Below are 21,537 nucleotides of genomic sequence, written 5' to 3'. Positions count from 1 at the left end.
ATACGTTATTGTATGAACCATAGAATTATCAAGCTGCCACAAATCATGTCCCCTAAAATTTAAAAATCAAGAACGTCATGTCTAAATGCTATTTTTTGGAATATGTGTTATTATTTATGTGTTTATCATAATAAAATACATAGAACTTATATTTATTTATTTTAGGGAAAAACTGGAATGGTGTTACATATCTTGAATCAAGTTTTAATTAATTCTTTAAGTTAATCACTTATATATTATTAATATAAAGTTTTTTTTATTGATAACTAATTATATCTTTTAATTGTGTCATGTTATTATAAATATATTTACTTTTAATAATAACATAACATAATTAAAAGATATAATTAGTTTCGGTATAAAAAATTTTTAAATTAATAATATATAAATAATTCATTCTAATTCTTTTGATGGCCTTAGTATGTAAAAAAACATGATAACAAAGATATAAACAATTTAACTGATAGTAAAAGGAACAGGCGCAGACACTGCAATCATGATTTTTGATACATTAAGAATTCCGAATTTTTTACTAAAATAAATTTTTTAAAAAAATTTACTAAAACAGTACCTGTTCTAATTTATTTACACAAGTAACACTTTTTACTGTTCACACTCAGAATTCGGTTCATGGAGAACCAAATTCTGAACTTCAATTTTTTTTCTGTTTGTTTTTTTGCTCAGAATTTGGTTTCCAAGGAACCAAATTCTGAGTAGTATTTACATTTTTTTTTCTTTTTTGATTGTAATTCAGGTTGTGTGTTAATGTTGCAACTGGAACGGCACGGGTTCTCCAAGCAAAACGACCCATTTTGATCCATTCGTCATGTGTGTAATTTTACATCCGGAACGGCCCGTTCTGAAAAGAGAACGGACAATTCTGCAAGTGCTGCAAGGAGAACGAGCCGTTCTGAAAGGAGAACGGACCATTTTGGATCCGGTTTTACACCATACTCAAATCCAAAACGCAAGAAAAAAAATAAAATTTAACAGCTCAGAATTCGGTTTCCTGGAAACCGAATTCTAAACGTGAACAGTAAAAGGTGCTACTTGGGTAGATAAATTAGTACATGTGCTTTTTTGGTAAATTTTTTTTTTAACATTCTATTTTAGTGAAAAATTCAAGAATTCCTAAAGCCAATAAAAGCTTTGTTATTAATTATTATAATAGGACAAAAGTGAACTAAAAAAGAAAACAATAAAAAGAAAAGATGGTGCAGGGAAAAAAAACTTGATAATGTGACCCTCCACGTTCAAAGTAACAACGTGTGTGAATATATCAAACAAAACAATGACCAATATTTAAACTCCATAATAGGAACAAAATATAAAGATTAATGACAAGGATCAACTGTAGTTCACATGTGTGAAAATGTGGGTTTTTTTTTTAAGATAACGTGCATAAGTTGTTTGTTTCTAAAGAGAAAGATTGATTTGTTAAACTTTGGATTAAAAAGTTTGCACTACAAAGGCTTCGGTAGCTACAATTACTATTATTGGCTGAAAAGTTACTACAATATAAGTTAAATATTAGTCACAATAAAGATAAATTTTATTGCATTAAATTAACTTTAAACATCTATACATTAATTAGATACATTTACGAGGAAATAATTTGAATTACATAAATTCATTATATTAAACGCTAAGGTAAGGAAAAAAAAAAAAAAACTTGAACGAGGAGATTAAGTTTAAGGTCATCAGAGAATCCTTCTTTAACCACTGTTGCATATGGTTTCTCTTTTAGTTCTATTTATATTGATAATACCAATTAACATCAGACAATATTAACTGGAAGCCAAACGAATTGAAAACTATTATCACTCGTCTCCAAACAAATTAAAATATATATATATATATATATATATATATATATATATATATATATATATATATATATATATTACATCATGTAATCAAATCAAATTGAGATAACTGAAAAACAAAATAATAATTATTAACTATTTGTTCACCACATCATATATTTACAAATCAATTTCTAAATATTTCAACTAATTTAAAAATATATAATTCAAACAGTTATTATCTAACTTTTATTAATAATTATTGAAAATAATTAATAACCGTTATATTATCTGACTTTTATTAATAATTAATATTAATAAATACATATACAAATTTAAAAATTATCAGTCTAACTAACCCTCTAATTTGGTTTCCTAATCAGATAAAAAAAATTTAAAAACCAAACTGTAATTTGAAACACTTGTGTGGAGGGTTTCTACAACCCTGGCTTAGCTCTTGTATTAGCAAGAGTCTCTACTCTCTATTCACTTTGTCATGTCCGGGCCAAATGTCTATCAAAGGAGAGCAAAACCTAACAATGAGAAGAATAATGAGGTTGAGGAACAAGATTCATGGGAACCAAATACTCCTACAAAGCCTATTCTCATTCAAGGTAATTAATTCTTCTCTTAAACTGTTTTAAGATGAATTAAACAAAAAAGATTAAACTTTGATGGGTGATTCATATGATGTTCCACAATTAAATTTAATCCTTTCCTATTTTACTTTTACTAGGATTTTTTTTTTCCTCAAGGAGGAGAAAGGGGTAGGGGGAGTTGGTTTCTTAAATGGTGAAGCTGACTTAATTGTGATCCTAATTTTTATCATGATCCTGATTCTTCAACTTTCAAGATTTAATTAGTTAATCTAGAAATTGCTTGATGTCTTCTAAGGATAGAGGGAGAGAAATTTATGCCTATATTTGAACTTGAAAATGCTATGAGGGGAATGTTGTTGACGACTGATTTAAATTAATCCTTCCATCCATTTAATTAAATTTACACTTTTAGGAACCAATAATTGGGTGTCGATAATTATTTTGATAGGGAATAATTAGGTACACAATTAACATTTTTAGAGAATAATCATATCCTAAAAATCAAGGGAAAATGGCTAAAGTACTAGATTGAGCCACGTTTTTAATCAGGAACTATTTGGTGATGTGTTTCTTCTAGGACTAAATTAGGCCAAATGATTTATTTCAAGGACTGAATTGGATATTTAATCTAACTTAAAATTCTGTTGATTAAGAACTATTCTGAATGACACTTTTAAAGTTACGATCAATGATATATTGTAGAGTTTGTGTTGAGATAGAGAGTGATTTTATACACACACTTGCAGCAGTTAGAATGCAGTCTCTAATCGCTAAACTAATCACTCTGTAACACACTCAACCTAGGTAGTGTTTGGCCAAACTTTTATTTAAGGTAAAAGCACTTAAAAAGTGAACAAATAATAAAAAGGAGCTTTTATAAAAGCTAATCCAGTCACGTTGATTCCCATAGTTCATAATTTTATTTTCACTATAATAAATGTTACATATAGTGACATATAAAAAATGTTACTATAAGTATAATATATGTAACTATGTATCTATTTGGCATATAGTTACACATATTTTTAATATTGATTTTGAATGAGATTTAACAACATATTTTGTGTGTCACTATAATTTATACCCACATTTTTTTAACAATATACTAACATATATATATATATATTATATTTATTATATAGGTAAAAATAATTTTTAGTGACACATATTATATGTCACTATAAAATGTGTGTCACTATACGACAATTTCTTCTTTGTAGTGTTTATTTTATTTTACTTTATCTTTTTTTCTTTATTATACATATAGGAATGCATCAGTGGAAGGATGGTGCAATGTTATCTAAATGAATAAGAAGCTGAATCAATATTGTTGTATTTAAACGAGAATAGTTGATAGAACAACTTTAAAGATCATTATTTTCTATTTTTGAAAACTAAATAGAAGTTTCAAAACCTTTATATCTTGTAGTTAATTATTTTTTCAATTAATATTATATAATAATATATATTTAAATCATCATTAAAATATTTATTTATTAATGAAATTAATTTTTAAACTGTTAAAAAATTGTAAATTATTAGTTAATTTTAATATTTTATCACTAAAATAATAGTAAATAAATAAAAAAATTTCACAATTTAATTTTATAAATATACTTTATTGATGAACTTCTTCTACCAAGGGATGACCAAGACGTTCAAGAAATGGTCTCACATGAAGCTCCATGGATGGTCCTCCATCATTTATTGTTATATAACTTTTTTATAAATATATTTTCACCAAACAAGTTTTTATTTTTAAAGGAACTTTTATTTTAAGATTTCACCACATGTGTGTATGGACTTAGACAATGACAACATTTTTCATTTAAAGTGTGTTTGGATGAAGAATTTTAGAAATTTTAAATCTTAAAGTTTAAATTACTTTAATTTTAATTTTCATCATTCTTTAAATTTTTTTCTTGGGTAAATTTAAATTTCTTAAATTTTAAATTCTTAGTTTCAATACAATAATTTGATTTCTACCATGGGTAAAATTGATTTTAATTATATATATATATATATATATATTTATTGAGATTTTAAAATTAAATATTAACCAATTTTCAAATATTTAATAGTTTTAAAAGTTAATATTAGATAATATTTAATAATTTAAAAAATATTTTTCAGAGAAAGGAGAGAGAGTGAGATATATAAAAGATATATAGGTGAGATAAGAAAAAGAATACGAAAAATTTCAAATTCTTACTTTTTTAGAGAACTTTAAATTCTATTATTTTAAAAAATTTCACAAATATTTAAATTTCATATATTTTTTTATAAATTCTTTATCTAAACAAAAAATTTCATTCCAAAAAATTTAAAATTCTTTTAAAAAAATGAATTACTTTATTTAAATTTTTCATCTAAATATATTATTAAAAAATGTGAGCGATATAAATCTAAGTAATACCATCATAACTAATCATAGTTGAAATTAAAAGTTCATTAGTATTCACATAACCACTTAATAGAGTCATTTGCATTTACCTCTTAATCTTGTGTGCATCTATGTGTGTATAGGATAATGTTCAACAAAGTTCGTTTTGAATTAAATTGATTTTGGTCAAATTTGATTTTAAATTCTATATCCTCTACGTCCTTTTCTCTCTAGGTGATGTCGTGGGTACCTTGTTTCAAATGTTATAATTATGTTCTCGGTCCTTTATTTTCATATTAATAAAAAAAAATATATATCTTTACTTAAAAGTTGAGATAATAATTTTTTTGGGAAGTAGAAATGTTTATCGAGTTAATCACCTATACACTGCCAGTGTAAAGTTTTTTTACACTAGCAACCAATTATATCTTTTAATTGTGTCATGTCATTATTAAAAGTAAATGTGTTTATAGTGACATGATACAATTAAAATATATAATTGATTGCCGGTATAAAAAAACTTTACACTGACAGTGTATAGGTGATTAATTATGTATTTGTATACATTATGTGAGGATCTCATTATATTTCAGGGTCTTCATTGGATTCACTAGTAGGAAGGAGAGTGCAGACAAGATGGCCTGAAGACAATAAGTTTTATGAAGCAATTATTACCAGCTATAATCCACATGATGGTCAACATGGTTTGGTCTATGATATGGGGACTGCAAATGAAACTTGGGAATCAGTAAATCTGTCAGATATCTCACCCGAAGATATTCAGTGGCTAGGTGAGGATCCTGAAACAGGAAAGAAGACTAAAGATGATATACAAATACATCACACAGGTTGTTTATTGTGTTATTTGGGTCAATCACATATGAATGCAAATAATCCATGTTCATGTGGATATGTTAAAAAGTTCAATTTTATTTCGATTATTATTGTTTTGTACAAGTGATGGAAGTAGAGTTGGGATTAGATTCACTTTGTTGGTTTGTTTGATGAGGGATATATTTTTATGAAGAGAGGGTTATATTTTTTTTGTTTTATGAGTTATTTAAGAATATTTGTACACAACTATATTAATATTGATATTGTTGTTCACTTTGGTTTTTCATTCTCATAATTTTTATTTTTGATCATCATTCAAATAATTTATAATCAATGAAGTATCTATGTATTTTATAGACTTTTATTTTTTCTCTTATTTTTAATGATGTAAGTTTTGTTTGTAATCCAACAGTTTGAGAATTCCAAGACTCTTAATAAGTAGTCTTTCTTGTTTATGCTTTCTTATTTTTTCAAGTAATCTACATTTTGCAAAAAGTTGTTCTTATATGTTTTGGGGCATTTTTTTTATTAGTGAATTTGTATGTAGTTGTATCATGTATGGATCTTTGAGTGGGTACAACTAGTTCTTCAATCATGTCTTTTTGTGCATCAATAAAAGAAATTGTCAAACAAGAAAAAATATTGTATATAAATTTTAAATATATTTTTTTTTGTTCATGCAGCTGATGAAGTTAAATTCAGTTCATCTTCAAAGAAAAGGAAGAACAAGGGAGAGATTGATGACCATTTACTCAAAGGAACTCCAAAAAAAATTAATGGGTTCGGTGGGTCTCTAAGTGAGCTTATGTTTTTATGATTAATCTTAATATGTAATTGTATCCATTTGATAGTAATAAACTATCTTTCCTTCTTTTAAAAAAATAAAAAATAAAAAATAAAAAATCTTGCACGTTGTATTAAATTTTAAATATTTATTTTAATGTTCTAATCTTTCTTTAACCAATGCAGATGATAGAGTTAATTTGGGTGCACCATCTTCTTTGAGGAAAAGAAAGAACATGGGAGAAACTGATGATGAGTTACCTAAAGGAACTCCAAAAAAGATATATCGGCCTAGACTGGTCTCTCAAAGATCTAAATCTGCTAAGAGTAATGCTCCAAAACCTTCAACTCCTAAAAAGAGGCAAAGTTATGTGAGAAGGGGTTCTCGCAAACAAAAAAGTTCTTCCAATACTAGCAATGAATTAGGCATGGGGTATAATTCAATACAAAATTATGAAAAAGTGTTGACTAGTTTATGTCTAGTAGAGCATAAACGAATTGGACAACTGTGTCCATTGGTGTTCAAGAAAAAAAGGAAATATCGTTTTTTGAAGAAAAAAATAGGCAAAATGACTAAGAAACTTGTTGTCTATAAAAAAACAAGACAATTGGTTCCTTACAAAAGATCATCTCTAGTTGATGTTTTACTTGACGAAGAGACATCAAGAGTGTGGGATTTGCTCAAGGATGAAAAAAGACACGAAGAACATGATGAGACGAAGCGAAAATATTGGGAGGACATTAGAGAAATGTATCGGATGAAGGTTAATTCATTCATAAATCTTATGCATCTCATACAAGGTACCTTTTGCTTTTGCTTATGTTAGATTAATTTCATATTTCTTTGTAATGATTTTTAAAACTAAGAAATCTAAGACTAATTTCAATCTTTGATAGATATCAATGGATGAGGGTTTTGTTTCCATAAAAAAAAGAAAAAAATGAAAGGTTAAACTATGTCAAATTAGTTTTCTATATAATCAATGGATGAAAAAATGATTTTGCTTTTGTTTAAAATTTTAATTTTGGTTAGAAATTAACTCTTCTGAAGATTATATATAAAAAGTTACAATGATATATCCATTTTAATTTTATTAGGTCATGTTTTAAGTAAGCCTAAGTTAACTATATAATATCACTTTGGTGACTGTCATTTTCCTAATTGCTTGAAGTAACAATTATAGTCAATCTGAGATGTAAAATTAATTCATATTTACATTATACATCTTTTCTTCTCTTTTCCTTTATTTTATATTCTAATTGTTTGATGGTTGTTGATAAAAAGAAAAAATGTGTTTAAAATTGGACTAATAATTTTTTCAGGTGATAGACGCTTTTTACTATGGAAAGGTTCAGTTTTGGATTCTGTGGTTGGCGTTTTCTTAACTCAAAATGTGTCTGACTTTTTGTCAAGGTAAAATTGAAAAATAAATAAATTGTTAATTTTCAGAGTATTATCATGTTAATGGTTATCTTGGTTCCTATAGTTCGACATTCATGACACTTGCTGCAAGGTTTCCAGTGGAAAAACAAGAACCAATTAGGAACCATATTGTCTTTACTAATCCTAAGTTTGATAAAGAAATGGAAGAACACAAACATGAAGAAATGGAAGCTCAAAAGGCCAATGACTCTTCCAAAGTTGATGATAATAAGGGAACCAAAAATAATACTTCAAGGTCTGAAAAGACAGACCCTCTTGGCATGCATTTTGGTGAGAAAAAATCAACTGAGAAGAAAAATAAGAATAAAGAGGAAAAAGAGAAGTTAATGGAAGAAAAACAACAATATTGGGATACACTAAGAAAAATATACACTAAAAGCCCAAGAGATAGTGATCACATGGATTCTGTTGATTGGGAAGCAGTAAGATGTGCACAAGCTAGTGAAGTTGCTAAAGCTATTGCATCTCGTGGCCAACACAACATTATTGGAGGAAGAATACAGGTAAAAAAAAAACAAAATTAAAAAAAAAATTGGTTTGTCTATATTAATAATGGCTTTTAACATGTTAATATTATTATAGTAATTTTGTTACCATATGTATTTGTAGAGTTTACTAAATAACTTGATGAACTCAACTGGAACTATGGATTTAGAATGGCTAAGAGACGCTCCACAAAAGGAAGTAAAGTAAGTATAAACATTTATTTCATTTTACAAAATATTTCTTTTTTTTTTTGTATGATTATGTCTTTCTTAGTCACAAAAATAGTTAAGGTGTTTTGATCATGCAAATTGTTCATGTCATAGGGAATATCTCTTGACGATATATGGATTAGGATTGAAAAGTGTGGAGTGTATACGACTTTTAGCACTACGTCATGATGCTTTTCCGGTAAGAGTATAAGGTTTAGGATTTAAGGTTTATGTTAGATGTTATGTATTTATATTTAGTATAGGTCTCATTAATATATATTATTAAAATAAAATTTTAATTCTAATTAGAAAACAATATTAATTGCATATAAAAAATTACATTTAAATTTTGTTCATAAAAATACATAAATTATTATTTTTTAATTCCTGAAACTATTGTTGTTAGAAAAGTGTATTTTTATTTATTTATTTCCTCACTTTTGTAAGGTGGACATAAATGTTGCAAGAATTGTTGTACGTTTGGGATGGGTACCCCTCCAACCATTACCTGAATATATTCAACTACATAATTTAGAAATGTAAGTCTTTAAGCAATTTCTACCTTGAAATTTTGCACTGTTATATCAATATTAATTAATTACACTAATTTTGTTTTAAAAAATTGTTCAGGTTTCCAGATTCCAATAAAATTCAACAATATCTCTGGCCACGATTATGCACTCTTGATCGGGATACATTGTAATTTTTGAGCATATATATATATATATTTTTTTTATCTATATCTTTTTTTTTTTTTGTTAACTTAAAATAACTCACAAATTAATGATATATGGTCTTCTATAGGTATGAATTGCATTATCAGCTGATAACTTTTGGAAAGGTACATATGAACATTATTCTAAATGTTTCTTATATACTTGTTCAAGAAGAAAAAATTTAAACCATCTTGAAACATTTTCAGGTTTTTTGCACAAAGAAAAAACCAAATTGCAATGCTTGTCCTTTAAGGGGTGACTGTAAACATTTTGCAAGTGCTTCCGAAAGGTATGTACATGTTACATTAAATTATCATATTTGAAAATTAAATACTTAGTAGTTTGATGCTAGCTATAGGGAGAATGAAAACTTTGGACAACCCACATGTATCATTTTTTGAAGGGCAAAAGAAGTAAAGTAGAAATGTAAATTACTCTATCTTGGTAAATTTTGGTATTTTGACATTTGAGCATGCATGCATGGTTCATGCACCAAATTACAAAGATCACACTTCATGTGTTATATATATTTACATTTTATATGTTAAATAAAAATGCAGTGAAAAACTTGCCTTACCTGAATCAACATCAAATCAACCAATATCAGTGACACGAAAGCTTGCCTTTCCTGAAGTGAAAATTTCCTTAACCACAGAAGCGAAAATATGTGAGCCTATCATTGAGTTTCCAGCATCACCAGAACCTGAAACCACAAAATATGATGAATCTGAAGCAGAGAATGATGGAGAGTTTCTCAACGATGATTATGAAGACATTGAGGATATTCCAACAATCAAACTCAGTAGTGAAGAAACACATAATTGTTCTCTAGAAGAGTCTGAGCATGACATTAATAAATCAACATCTTTAGTTGCGTTACATGCAGATGCTGCAAACATTCCCATACCAAAGATGAAAAATGCTAGTCGCTTGAAGACTGAGCGTTTAGTGTAAGTTTCTCACTTCCCTCTTTACATTTCGTGTTATTTAAGTCACAAATCTCTTTAGTCTTTGTCTATATTTTTATTTTATTTTTTAAGAAAATATTCTTAATTAGTGTGATACACTTTATGTGGTAACCAAGTCTTTGCTTTTCATGTTTTTTGTAGTTATGTGCTTCCGGATGAACACCCTCTTCTAGTAGAGGTAGGTAGTGGATTGTTTCTCCCCTCAACATTCACAAAATTAAGTAAGCTTTTTCACACATAGCCAGACTTCTAATTCTTTGTTTACAGTGTACTCCACGAGAAAAAGATGATCCTTCGCGCTACCTTCTAGTTGTATGGACTACAGGTATAAACAAAAATGAAATATTTTATGATGTGAAAGCACTCTTTTTGGTTAAAAAAAAAGTATTTGGTAAAAAAACAAACACCTCCTTTTGTGTATTAATAAGGTGAATTAGAAAGTTCATGTGAACCAACCAAGAACAACTTGTCCCAGGAAGAAACTAGTCTAATGGTGCCTGGAACTCTTTTGGTAAGTGAAGTTATTAAAGTACTGTTCTTTAATCTTTGACCAATATTTACAAACAAAAGAAACTATATTCATGATGTTATGAAACAGATACCATGTCGAACTGCAATGAGAGGGCGTTTTCCACTTAACGGAACATACTTTCAGGTTAATGAGGTGAGTAATAAAAGCCATTATATGTTTTGTCAAATATAATAATTGTTTCGTGTCTATTTGTATGATCAAATTTTGGTAATACATTCTTTATGCTTAAGGTTTTTGTTGATTACGCTTCAATGATACATCCAATCAACGTTCCAAGAAAATGGTTATGGAACTTAGAGAAACGAATAGTATATTTTGGGACTGGGATATCATCAATAATGAAAGGTAAATGAACATGATAATTGACTTGACTATAGTAGTGTATAAAAATTTAATCATTATTATTATTTTTTAAAATATCATTTCAGGTATGTCTATGCAGCAAATTCGATATTGTTTCTGGAAAGGTAAGTAAACAACATTATTAATAGTATTATTTGTTGAAACTATATATAATGCTTATGCTCATTTATATTTTACATATAGGTTTTATTTGTGTGAGAGCATTTGATGCCAAGACACGAGCTCCCAGACCTATATCATCTATATTGCATCGCAGCACAACTGCTAAAGTTGGAAAGAATAACAAAAAAGTCCCTATGGATGATGATGAATAGAGTAATAGACAACTCTAATTATATGTTAGATATAGTTGGATTTGATTCTTCTATTTTGAAATCTTTAGTGACATTGATATATCAGTTCCAAAGTTTTGATTCGACAACTATTAAGCTTGCTTTGTGATTTATCTATGCTTATCTTGAATTGGTATATACTATGTGACTCATTTTGCTATTAAACAAAAAGCTTCAACTTACTATGGTATACCTTTATGGGATGGTGGCTTGATAATATTCTATTCTCTCTTTTCATGATATTTTGTTTATTCTTTTAATGTTCTATTGATGTGAAGCTATGCTCATCCACTTTCAATAAAAGCTCTTTCCATTTTTTTCCTACTTGTTTAATGGCTATTGACTTTTCTGATTCTTCTTGTTTCAGATTTTTCTAAACCTTTTAAATTTAAGTACATTTTGGATACAGCTTATCAACATATTTGGTTAGTTTCTTTTAGTTAGCTCGTTCAGCATCTCCTATAAATATTAGGATCCTTTCTGTATTTTCAGTTTTTATTAAATCTAGATATTGTTTTCCTTTTTATTCTCTAATATTATCAAGAGTTTAAGTCTAATTAACTACAACTCCTTCAACTGATTCTATATCTTCACTTTGTAATGTGTAGATAAAATGGAATAATGGATTTCCATGTGAAATGGGGCAACTTGTTTCCTCTGCATCTTGAAAGATTGAAACTTTGAAACAAGACCCTGGATCTTCTAGATCAACTCAAACACACAAACATCCCAAAATTCAAATTATTTTCTGCAAATTTCTGTCATTCCTAGTTAATTCTAGGAACAGAATAAATAACAGGCCAAGTTAAGAGCTACTACTTCTAGTTTGAACATGCTGATGCAATGTTACCTCATTGGAGCTTCAATAAACAAGGTTGAAGAGATGACACTGGATTTCATAGTCTTTCATTGAACAAGGGAATAAAAATGAAAAAAGGAAAGCAAGTACTAAACTAAAATCTAAAATTTTATAGGACCAAAAACATAATCTTAGTTTAGTAGAATAATTTATGGTGCTAAACACAAACATGTTTTCCATCTGCAAGACTTATTCTGGGTCTGACGATAATCTAAAAGAAATGGATTGCAGTGGCTAATGAATGTCTATTGCGTGGGGATGTCATATTTTTTAGATGGGTTTAGGTTTAAGGGTTCAGAGAATAAAAAGGGATTTCTGACTCAACAATTGTAAACAGAGCATAGATTTTAAAATGAGTGTAAGTGTGAAAGTATATTATCAGTATTTTTCACTCTTGTCCAAACAAAGCATAAGTCCTTAGTGCTATGAACAATTAATATGAATATATAGTATTGTTCACTAAAGATCGATTATTGATAATAGCAAGAAGATTTGAACCACTATTAGAATTGCATTAAAAACAATGTTAGAATTTAATTGAGGCATCTCCATAGTGTTCTGTAGAAAAAAATAAGAGAGACGAGGTAATACTAATGTTGTGGGTGAACGTAGCAACTCACTGTGTTTTTTTATTGAATAAGAGATGGCCTTTAAATAGCCATTTTACAATGTACTGAACTAACAAGAAGATAATAAAATATCTTATCAAATCAAAACTTATCAAGAAACTATCTTATCTAATCTGAAACAAAATAACTCAAGATAAATCAAATAATTCCAGATAACTTAAATCGGATATCTCGGATATCTCGGATATCTCGGAATCTCTAGAAATTTAAGATTTTCCAACAAAACTCCCCCATAATCTTAAATTTCTCCTTCTTCTTTCATTTCGAGTAACTTTCTTAACTTCTGAAATGTTGTTGTCGGCACTGATTTTGTAAAGATATCGGTTACCTGCTCTCTACTTCCTACGTGTTCGAGCTCCACGCTTCCTTCTTTCACCTTTTCCCTGATGAAATGAAATCGGACGTCGATGTGCTTGCTTCTTTCGTGATTGATTGGATTCTTGGCTAGCTCGATTGCCGACCTGTTGTCTACTCGGATCAACACTTTCTCAGCTTTCATAATTTCCAGTTTGCTTAACAAGTTTCTAAGCCAAACTGCATGTTGGACACTCCAAGATGCTGCTACATACTCGGCTTCACACGTTGATAGAGCTACGATTGGTTGTTTCTTTGATAGCCAAGTGAAAGCCGAGTTTCCCATGAAGAATACGTACCCAGCTGTGCTTTTCCGATCATCCACATCTCCACACCAATCACTGTCCGAGTACCCAATAAGTCGGTAGTTGTCCGACTTAGTGAAACACAGTCCAAGTGACATCGTCCCCTTCACATACCTTAGTATCCTCTTTAATGCTTTCCAATGAGAATACCTCGGATCCTCCATAAAGCGGCTTGCAATTCCCACACTTAGCATCAGATCGGGTCTTGTACTTGTCAGATACCTTAGACTTCCGATTAGGCTTCGGTACCTGCTTGCATCAACTCTTTCAGCCTCTCCATTTTTAGATAACTTCGTTCCAGGTTCCATGGGAGTAGAAACTGGATTGCAATTCAGCATCTTTGCCTTGCTCAAAATCTCCTCGGCATACCTCTTTTGGGACACAAAAATACCTGTTGCTCTTTGGTCCACCTCTAAACCCAGAAAGTACTTCATGATGCCCAAATCGGTCATCTCAAATTCCCTCTTCATCACTTCTTTAAACTCCTCAACTAGCTCAGCTTTGCTTCCCATGAATATCAAGTCATCCACGTATAGAGCAACGAACAATATATCTCCTTTGCACTTCTTTAAATAGAGAGCATGTTCATACGGACATTGTTCATAACCATTTCTCTTGAAGTAGGTGTCTATTCTCTCATTCCATGCTCGAGGAGCTTGCTTCAAACCGTACAAAGCCTTTTTGAGCTTCAGCACTTTCTTCTCTTCACCTCTCCTCATGTACCCTAGAGGTTGCTCCACGTAGACTTCTTCCTCCAACACCCCATTCAAGAATGCTGACTTCACGTCCATTTGTTGTATCTTTCATCCATGCTGAGCTGCTAAGGACAGTAGTAATCGAATCGTTTCCATCCTTGTCACGGGTGCAAAAACTTCATCATAATCAATGCCTTTCTGCTATTTATAACCCCTCGCCACAAGACGAGTTTTGTAGCGCTCCACTTCGCCATTTGCATTTGTCTTCCTTTTGTATACCCACTTCAAACCAATTGGCCGAGCTCCTGTGGGTAAATCTGTCAGCTTCCACGTCTCACTCTTCTCAATTGATCCGATCTCCTCATCCATTGCTTTCTTCCATCTCTCATCAAGTACCGCCTCTTCAAACTTTATATCTTCTGTTCCTGTCAATAGACACACTACATGTAACTCGTCAGTGGAGTTGTAGATGTCTTGCTCCTTTGCTTTGTACTCGGACAAGCTCGGAAAACTTGTTCTTGAATGCTTTCCGAGTACACACGCTTCACAAAACTTCTTGTTAAACTCATCACCACGCAGTCCGTGCACCAACTCCTTCCTTGATAGCTCGACCAAACCTCCAAAGTTTAAATGCCCAAGACGAGAATGCCTCATTATTGCTTCATCCTTCACGTCCAGCTTTAAACACTTATTTTGAATAATGTTCAGCTTCAGTTTATACATCCGATTCTTTTTCATCTCTACTCGGGCTATTAAACGATCAAGCTTGTCCTTCAAATAAAGCACTCGATCCTTCATCAGAACCGAGTTGCCTTTCTCCATCATCTGCCCCATGCTTAAGATGTTGCTCTTAAGTTCGGGAACGTAGTAGACATTTCTTATTTCTCCAACTCGTCCATCCTTCTGCATAAACTTGATGGTTCCATGCCCTTTTACCGCAACCTTGGAATCATCTCCAAATGACACGAATCCAGCCTTCACCTTGATGAGTTCGTTGAAGAAACTCTCTTCTCCACACATATGATTGCTCGCCCCAGTGTCCAAATACCAGACCGAGTTGTTTAAGCAACTCGAATCAAGCTCGGCTTCTGACTTCTCATCTGAGCTTGGAAGCTTAACTATTGATCTCTCCACGCAACTCAAGTTTAGCTCATCCTCGGAGGCACAACTCGGACGTAGCTTGGTCTCCGAGCTCTGCGTCATCATCAAAATTCCTGCTTCCTCGTCCTCTTCTTCTGTGAGAAGATTCTTCTCTTTCTCTTCACTTCGGCTTTTAGCTCGGCAATACTTTGCTATGTGACCGTATTTGCCACAGTTGTAACAATTTGCCGATCTGCATTCTTTTGCGTAGTGGCCGAGTTTGCCACACTTATAACATTCCACCTCGGACCTCGGCTGACTTCCTTGGCTACGATCACCTCGTCCTTGTCCACCTCCATGATCACCTCGTCCTCTACCTCGTCCTTGATCACCTCCATGATCACCTCGTCCTTTGCCTCGTCCTCCATGATCACCTCGTCCTTTGCCTCCAAATGTTCGGCCCTGGGTGTTCCGAGTTTCATTCAAATTAAGTTGCGCCTGTAATGCTTGATCAAGTGTATTCTTCATCTTCCTCCTCCTTTGTTCGTGGGCTTCGAGTGACCCAGCGAGCTCTTCCACTAAGAGGACTGACAAGTCCTTTGACTCCTCAATTACGCATGCGATACTCTCGAAATCATCTGTTAATGATCTCAAGATTTTCTCCACAATTCTACTTGCTGGCATTGACTCCCCATTCCTTCCGAGTTGGTTAGCCACCTTCTCCACCCGAGTTATGTACTCGGATACTTGTTCCTTATCCTCCATCTTCAAACACTCAAACTCTCATCGGAGAGTTTGAAGTCGGATCTGTCTGACACGGTGATTACCTCTGTGCGCAACCTCCAAGATCTTTCATGCTTCCTTTGAAGATGCAGCGTTTGCAATCTTCTCGAAGCCTGACTCATCCACGGCATTGTACAAAAAATACAAAGCCGATTTGTCCTTCACTCGTGTCTTTTCCAATGTGGCAATCTGAGCCACAGATTGGTCTTCGTCCTCCTCGGGTTCTTGAAACCCCTTCTCCACTATATCCCATAGACTTTGGGAACCCAACAGGGTCTTCATCTGTAAACACCAATTATCATAATTGATTTTCTTTGACAGTTGTGGTACGGTCATTCCATTAACAACCTTCGCCATTACTCTCTCTTTCTTCTTTCCTCCCCTTCACAGGCGCACACTATTTTCCTCTCACACTCGGCACTCAGAGCATAAAGCTCTGATACCAATTTGTAGAAAAAAAATAAGAGAGACGAGGTAATACTAATGTTGTGGGTGAACGTAGCAACTCACTGTGTTTTTTTATTGAATAAGAGATGGCCTTTAAATAGCTATTTTACAACGTACTGAACTAACAAGAAGATAATAAAATATCTTATCAAATCAAAACTTATCAAGAAACTATCTTATCTAATCTGAAACAAAATAACTCAAAAGATAAATCAAATAATTCCAGATAACTTAAATCGGATATCTCGGATATCTCGGATATCTCGGAATCTCTAGAAATTTAAGATTTTCCAACATGTTCTACTATGAAAAAAATTTAATTTATAAACATTTTTCTCATTTAAATTACCCAGATGTAATTTCAAGGACAAACCAGTGCAGACCTAACCATGTTGGTCTAACTAATCATTAACTAACTACTATGAAAACAAGAATTTAACCAACCCAAGTTAAGTTCTATGTTTGTTGCAAGTTCTATTGCTTATAGGATCAGCTGGAAACTATTTTGGATAAAGATGTTACATAGGCATGGGTGAGCAGATATATATGCCAAAGTAATGATGGGTTGTGATAATATTACATAACACATTTTCACATAAAAGACAAGGGAATTTATGAGTATAATTACACAATACAGGAAAGAGTTTCTTTGATATTGATCAAGATTTGCTATTATATGCAATTACAAGGATTAACAATTTATTTTATTAAACCATTACCATAGAATTTTCACAAATCTTAATAAATATATAATTTGATGCAGTGTCAACTCAAAAAGGTGCCATGAATGCAAGTTCCCACTGGCCATATCAATTCCATGTTTTCTTCCTCTTCTATGACCACTCACTCTAACATTTCTAAGTTCTAACATCCCCATTTGCAGAGCTTGGATTTAACGTAACATGGGCATATTCACCATTCACCTCTTGGTTGAGAACTGAGATAATAGAGTATTAATTACAACAAAATCATTCCACTGAAGAGTCGCCGGTAGAGATACATATACTATACTTATAAAAAAAAAGCCAAAGCCCCTAATGCATTACCTCACACTGATCTCTGAAAACATGAAGATCAAGTATTCCATCTTCTCCATTGACGAGCTCAAAGATACAAACGTCTCCAATTTGCAGTTCATTTTCTCTTGCAAATGAGTGCCAACCAACAGAAAACATGCCTGAAACACCGGATGAATGAAATGCAAACTTTACAGGCCACAAATTCTTTCTAAACTGTATCATCATCACACCACGCTTCTTCTTTGTAAAATACTTTCTCACGAAATTAGTCGGCACATACTGCATCAAGTCATATATAAATAAATATGTTCATCAGTGTGAGAACAAAATCGAGCAATTCATGAAAATGTAATAATACTTGTTCATGAGTGAACAAAATCAAACAATTTGTGTCGTTGTAATTTTCTGTTATCTGTAGTTAGTTCCTACCGTTGGTGTTGGTGTTGCTTAACCAACCTTGCAACTTGTCTAGTATGAATCTGTTTGCACAAACTTCTCCGAAAACACTTCAAGGATAACAAAATAGAAACAAAAATAAAGAAACAAGCTACTCTATAAGCTAAAATTAACTTACTCACAAGCTATTTTGTAGAAACTCTCCTATTAACTTCTCCAATTTTTATTTTTTTTAATTTCATACATAAACTAGTTTTAACTTATCGAGAAACTTCTTATGATTTTTCTTCTTATTTCTCTCTTAGAAGTACTTTTGAAGAATGTTATCCAAAGAGGCTTTTAATACCTAACTTCGTGATTTAATAAGAAATTTGATTTCACTTCACATATTCTGAATCATTAGATAAAAAAAATCCCACACTCATCAACATATTTAGGTGCATAGCTTAACTAAACCTTACCGGGCATCTGGGTATCTTTATTGCCTTCCATTCTAGAGTTAAAGTGGCCATGAAAAAGGGATTTTTTGATGTGAATTTGCTAGCTTCTTTGAGAGCTCCGGTTGTTAAGATCTCCGACTTGACGTGACTTTGCAACAGAGAAGATCTTTTACTTGAACTTCCACCTGTCCAGTTAGTTGAAGAACCCTCTATGCTGCATTTTGGAAGATCTATTTTTGCATTTTTCACTGAATTCAGTTTTAGCTTTTCATTGAGAATAATAAAAGAACCCCTATGATCGACCCAATCATGGGGTTTGGAGTAACATGCATAAAGTGATAGGTTCATTGTACACCAATTTTTTTTTAGAGTAATAAAAACTACCTAAGAAGATACGAATTACACATGTTGGATATACAGAGGTCTAACATGTACCAATTATCTACAAAAATTTAGAAATAGATTTACAGTCAACATCAAAGATGCTCTTTTCAACTAAGATTTGACTCATCTAAATCCAAGAGCTATAGCCAACTGTTAAGATTGTGATTAAATGCTTACATAAGCATAGTAAATTGTTTCATTGTTTAAATTTTAGGTGTTAATTTTTCAACAAGTTATTCTCTTCACTTTATTCTCAAAAGTGAACTCGTCACAGAGTTAAGTAACTACATCTCCTTGAACTGACACTAAATCCTCATTGTGCAGATGAAATGAAATAATGGATTACCTTGTGAAATCGCTGGAAAAATGAAAACCTTGAAAGTCAGGCCTTGGATCTTCTGAATCAGCTCAAAAACACAAACATCCCCCACCTTCAAATTATTTTCTGATGCAAATTTCTGCCATCCCCCATTAATTCTAGGAGCAGAATAAATAACAGGCCAACTTCTTCCATCCAAGACCTCAAGGATCACAACTGCATGTGTTCTCTTCAAATATTGTTTTGAAAACTCGCGTGGTATATCCTGGGAATTTTTTATTTACAATGTAAAAATGTAAGCAGTAAGAATTATATTTTTGCTGCAACATCCTTATAAAAGAAGTTAACTCATGGCAATGTATATATTTACTCAAATGCTCACCAGGTAATATCCAATAATATATGTTGGCTTCATGACAAGCGTGAAAAAGGGTTGTTCAGATCTGAAAGCTGTGGCTTTGGTTAAAGCAGTAGAAGTTAACTGCTCCACTTTTGTGCATTCAGTGTTAAAAACGCCTTTACTCTCATCTTCTGAAAAATTGAACAAGGCATGATTAAACTAGAAAAAAATGGACTCCAAAAGAAAATTGGTTCAGCAAAATGATATGAATCTGATCATGACATTTGTTATTTGACATACATACCATCTAATTCTTGCTTTATAAATTTTGTCTTTTGAGAGCTAGTACTTCTGGTTTGGATACGCCGATGCAAGTTTACCCCATTGGTGCTTCTTTCAACATTTGTAGTTATGCTATTTTTCATTTTCTTACAAGGTGGAGGAGATGATAGTGTTGATTTCACTATAGTCATATGATCATCCAAAATTTCATCAGAATCATCACTAATCTGCACAACTTTGTCCTTTCCATCGTGAGTAGCGTGGGAAGGATAGTCTATTTCAAGGGCACTATTGTCAAATATGTGCAAATCAAAATGTGAAGTTTCCTTATATTCAAACAACAGCAAATGCCCATGATCTAGGGAATAGAATGTGGCAAACTCCTTCCAACCCTTTTGAAACCAAGTCTCCCCATCATGCTTGGTCCAATATATTTTCCATTCAGTGCCATCAGGAGGCTTCAGAAACACCGGGTTTGATATTCCATCTCCATATTTTCTAGTGAAATTTTTTGGGAGTTTCTGCAAAGTTCCTTTTGTTAGCAATAGCATGATAATAAGCTCACTAACATAACAAACACCAAATGACTGTCATGCATTCAAATATGAAATGCAGAAGTCTGTGTATATCCAGGATCAAACACGAAGAGATAGGGTTAGTTAAGTACTTAAGTTGGTTAAGAGCAATTTGGACAAGTTTATAAGTTGTTTTGAAAAAACTTTTACTCTAAAATATTCTTTATTTTTAGTAGAGAAACTCTAGAAAACTCTTCTAACTAGTATTCAACCGGACTTTAAAAATGTTATTTGTTGGCAGTAAAATTTCAGATTTTTTGTCTTAGCTTCTATTAATATTAACCCCATTTTTATCCTCTCAGTTTTTAATTTACATCATCCATACCAACTAAATATGGACCAAAAAAATTAACTCTGATAGACTGATAAACATGATGAAAAACAAACAGAAGACCAAAAATGATGCTAAATTGTTTTATAAGAACTGAAATTAGAAATATAAAATTTATATGAATAAAAAAAAAACCTAGCTGAGTAGAGTCATTTGAAAAGCCAACTATGGTGCCAAACAAGAACATCAAGTTCACTCAAACAAGAAGTATAATATAAAGTAAGATGCTTACAAGTTTTCCATGTGTTGTGAGGATAATCTTAAAGAAATGGATTGCAGCGGACAAAGGATGCTTATCATGTAGTGAAGTCATGGTTGTTGAGATGAGATTTGAGGGTCCAAATGAGATTTCTGACTCAACAATTGCAAATAAGAAGTAAGAATTACTCTCAAAGAAATGTCACGTGTTCAAAATTTAAGAGAATACCCTCAAATTTTGTTCTACACATTTACACTCAGACTCGGCTATTGCATTGAATCTATGACATGTATTCCCTAGGTACCAAAAATAAAGTGTTCTCTAGGCATTTCTTCTGACACAACTTCACTTTAGTCCTAATGAAATGAGTACCCTGTGCCTGGGGCTGGGGTGATGGTGCATTTATTGTACTATATTTTATTGATTTGTTAGCTTCAGAGTTTAGAACTACCGGACAATTTTAATACCTGAAAATTTATAATATTTTATTAATATTCTGGTCCAAAAATTCAAATAATTTTATATAATATATTTTTTTTATTTAATTCATTAACTTAAAAATAGTTAAAATTTAATATTTAAATAAATTTATAATTTTTATTTTAATGAAAAACTACAAATTTGTCTCAATCTAAACAGACAAAGA

General features: G+C 31.5%; 2 protein-coding genes across 2 annotated transcripts; one reads left to right on the top strand and one right to left on the bottom strand.

Moving 5' to 3' along the window:
- Positions 1-2,301: 2,301 nt before the first annotated feature.
- LOC109791256 (DNA glycosylase/AP lyase ROS1) lies at positions 2,302-11,446 on the top strand. The gene is made up of 20 exons (XM_083067292.1): positions 2,302-2,419; positions 5,381-5,635; positions 6,305-6,406; positions 6,591-7,205; positions 7,728-7,818; positions 7,892-8,351; positions 8,458-8,537; positions 8,658-8,742; positions 8,991-9,082; positions 9,174-9,242; positions 9,348-9,384; positions 9,466-9,548; positions 9,820-10,209; positions 10,369-10,405; positions 10,495-10,552; positions 10,656-10,738; positions 10,826-10,891; positions 10,990-11,104; positions 11,188-11,226; positions 11,306-11,446. Exons 1-20 carry the CDS (start codon positions 2,302-2,304, stop codon positions 11,434-11,436), a joined length of 3,006 nt encoding a protein of 1,001 aa, XP_082923418.1. The 3' UTR covers positions 11,437-11,446.
- A 5,944-nt stretch (positions 11,447-17,390) lies between these two features.
- Positions 17,391-21,276, bottom strand: LOC109794243 (B3 domain-containing transcription factor VRN1). The gene is made up of 7 exons (XM_020353709.3): positions 20,925-21,276; positions 19,809-20,307; positions 19,547-19,695; positions 19,192-19,429; positions 18,483-18,709; positions 17,653-17,904; positions 17,391-17,543 (listed from the first exon to the last, which is right to left on the bottom strand). Exons 1-7 carry the CDS (start codon positions 21,003-21,005, stop codon positions 17,526-17,528), a joined length of 1,464 nt encoding a protein of 487 aa, XP_020209298.1. The 5' UTR covers positions 21,006-21,276; the 3' UTR covers positions 17,391-17,525.
- Positions 21,277-21,537: the final 261 nt, after the last annotated feature.

Source organism: Cajanus cajan, chromosome 11 (assembly GCF_000230855.2).
Source record: "Cajanus cajan strain Asha chromosome 11, NIPB_CcT2T_4, whole genome shotgun sequence".
Lineage (NCBI taxonomy): Eukaryota > Viridiplantae > Streptophyta > Magnoliopsida > Fabales > Fabaceae > Cajanus > Cajanus cajan.
Note: the sequence above shows the minus strand (reverse complement) of the source record. Positions and strands in the feature narration are given on the sequence as shown.

What these genes read in the sequence shown, in the direction of transcription:
- LOC109794243 (XM_020353709.3), bottom strand. Translation starts at nt 21,005, where the DNA reads ATGACTTCACTACATGATAAGCATCCTTTGTCCGCTGCAATCCATTTC. An exon ending in TATAAAGCAAGAATTAGATG is followed by an intron (nt 19,696 to 19,808) that starts GTATGTATGTCA and finishes TCAATTTTTCAG; the next exon opens with AAGATGAGAGTAAAGGCGTT. An exon ending in TAAAGATACCCAGATGCCCG is followed by an intron (nt 17,905 to 18,482) that starts GTAAGGTTTAGT and finishes GACTTGATGCAG; the next exon opens with TATGTGCCGACTAATTTCGT.
- LOC109791256 (XM_083067292.1), top strand. Translation starts at nt 2,302, where the DNA reads ATGTCCGGGCCAAATGTCTATCAAAGGAGAGCAAAACCTAACAATGAG. An exon ending in TTATTGGAGGAAGAATACAG is followed by an intron (nt 8,352 to 8,457) that starts GTAAAAAAAAAA and finishes ATGTATTTGTAG; the next exon opens with AGTTTACTAAATAACTTGAT. An exon ending in TCGATATTGTTTCTGGAAAG is followed by an intron (nt 11,227 to 11,305) that starts GTAAGTAAACAA and finishes TTTTACATATAG; the next exon opens with GTTTTATTTGTGTGAGAGCA.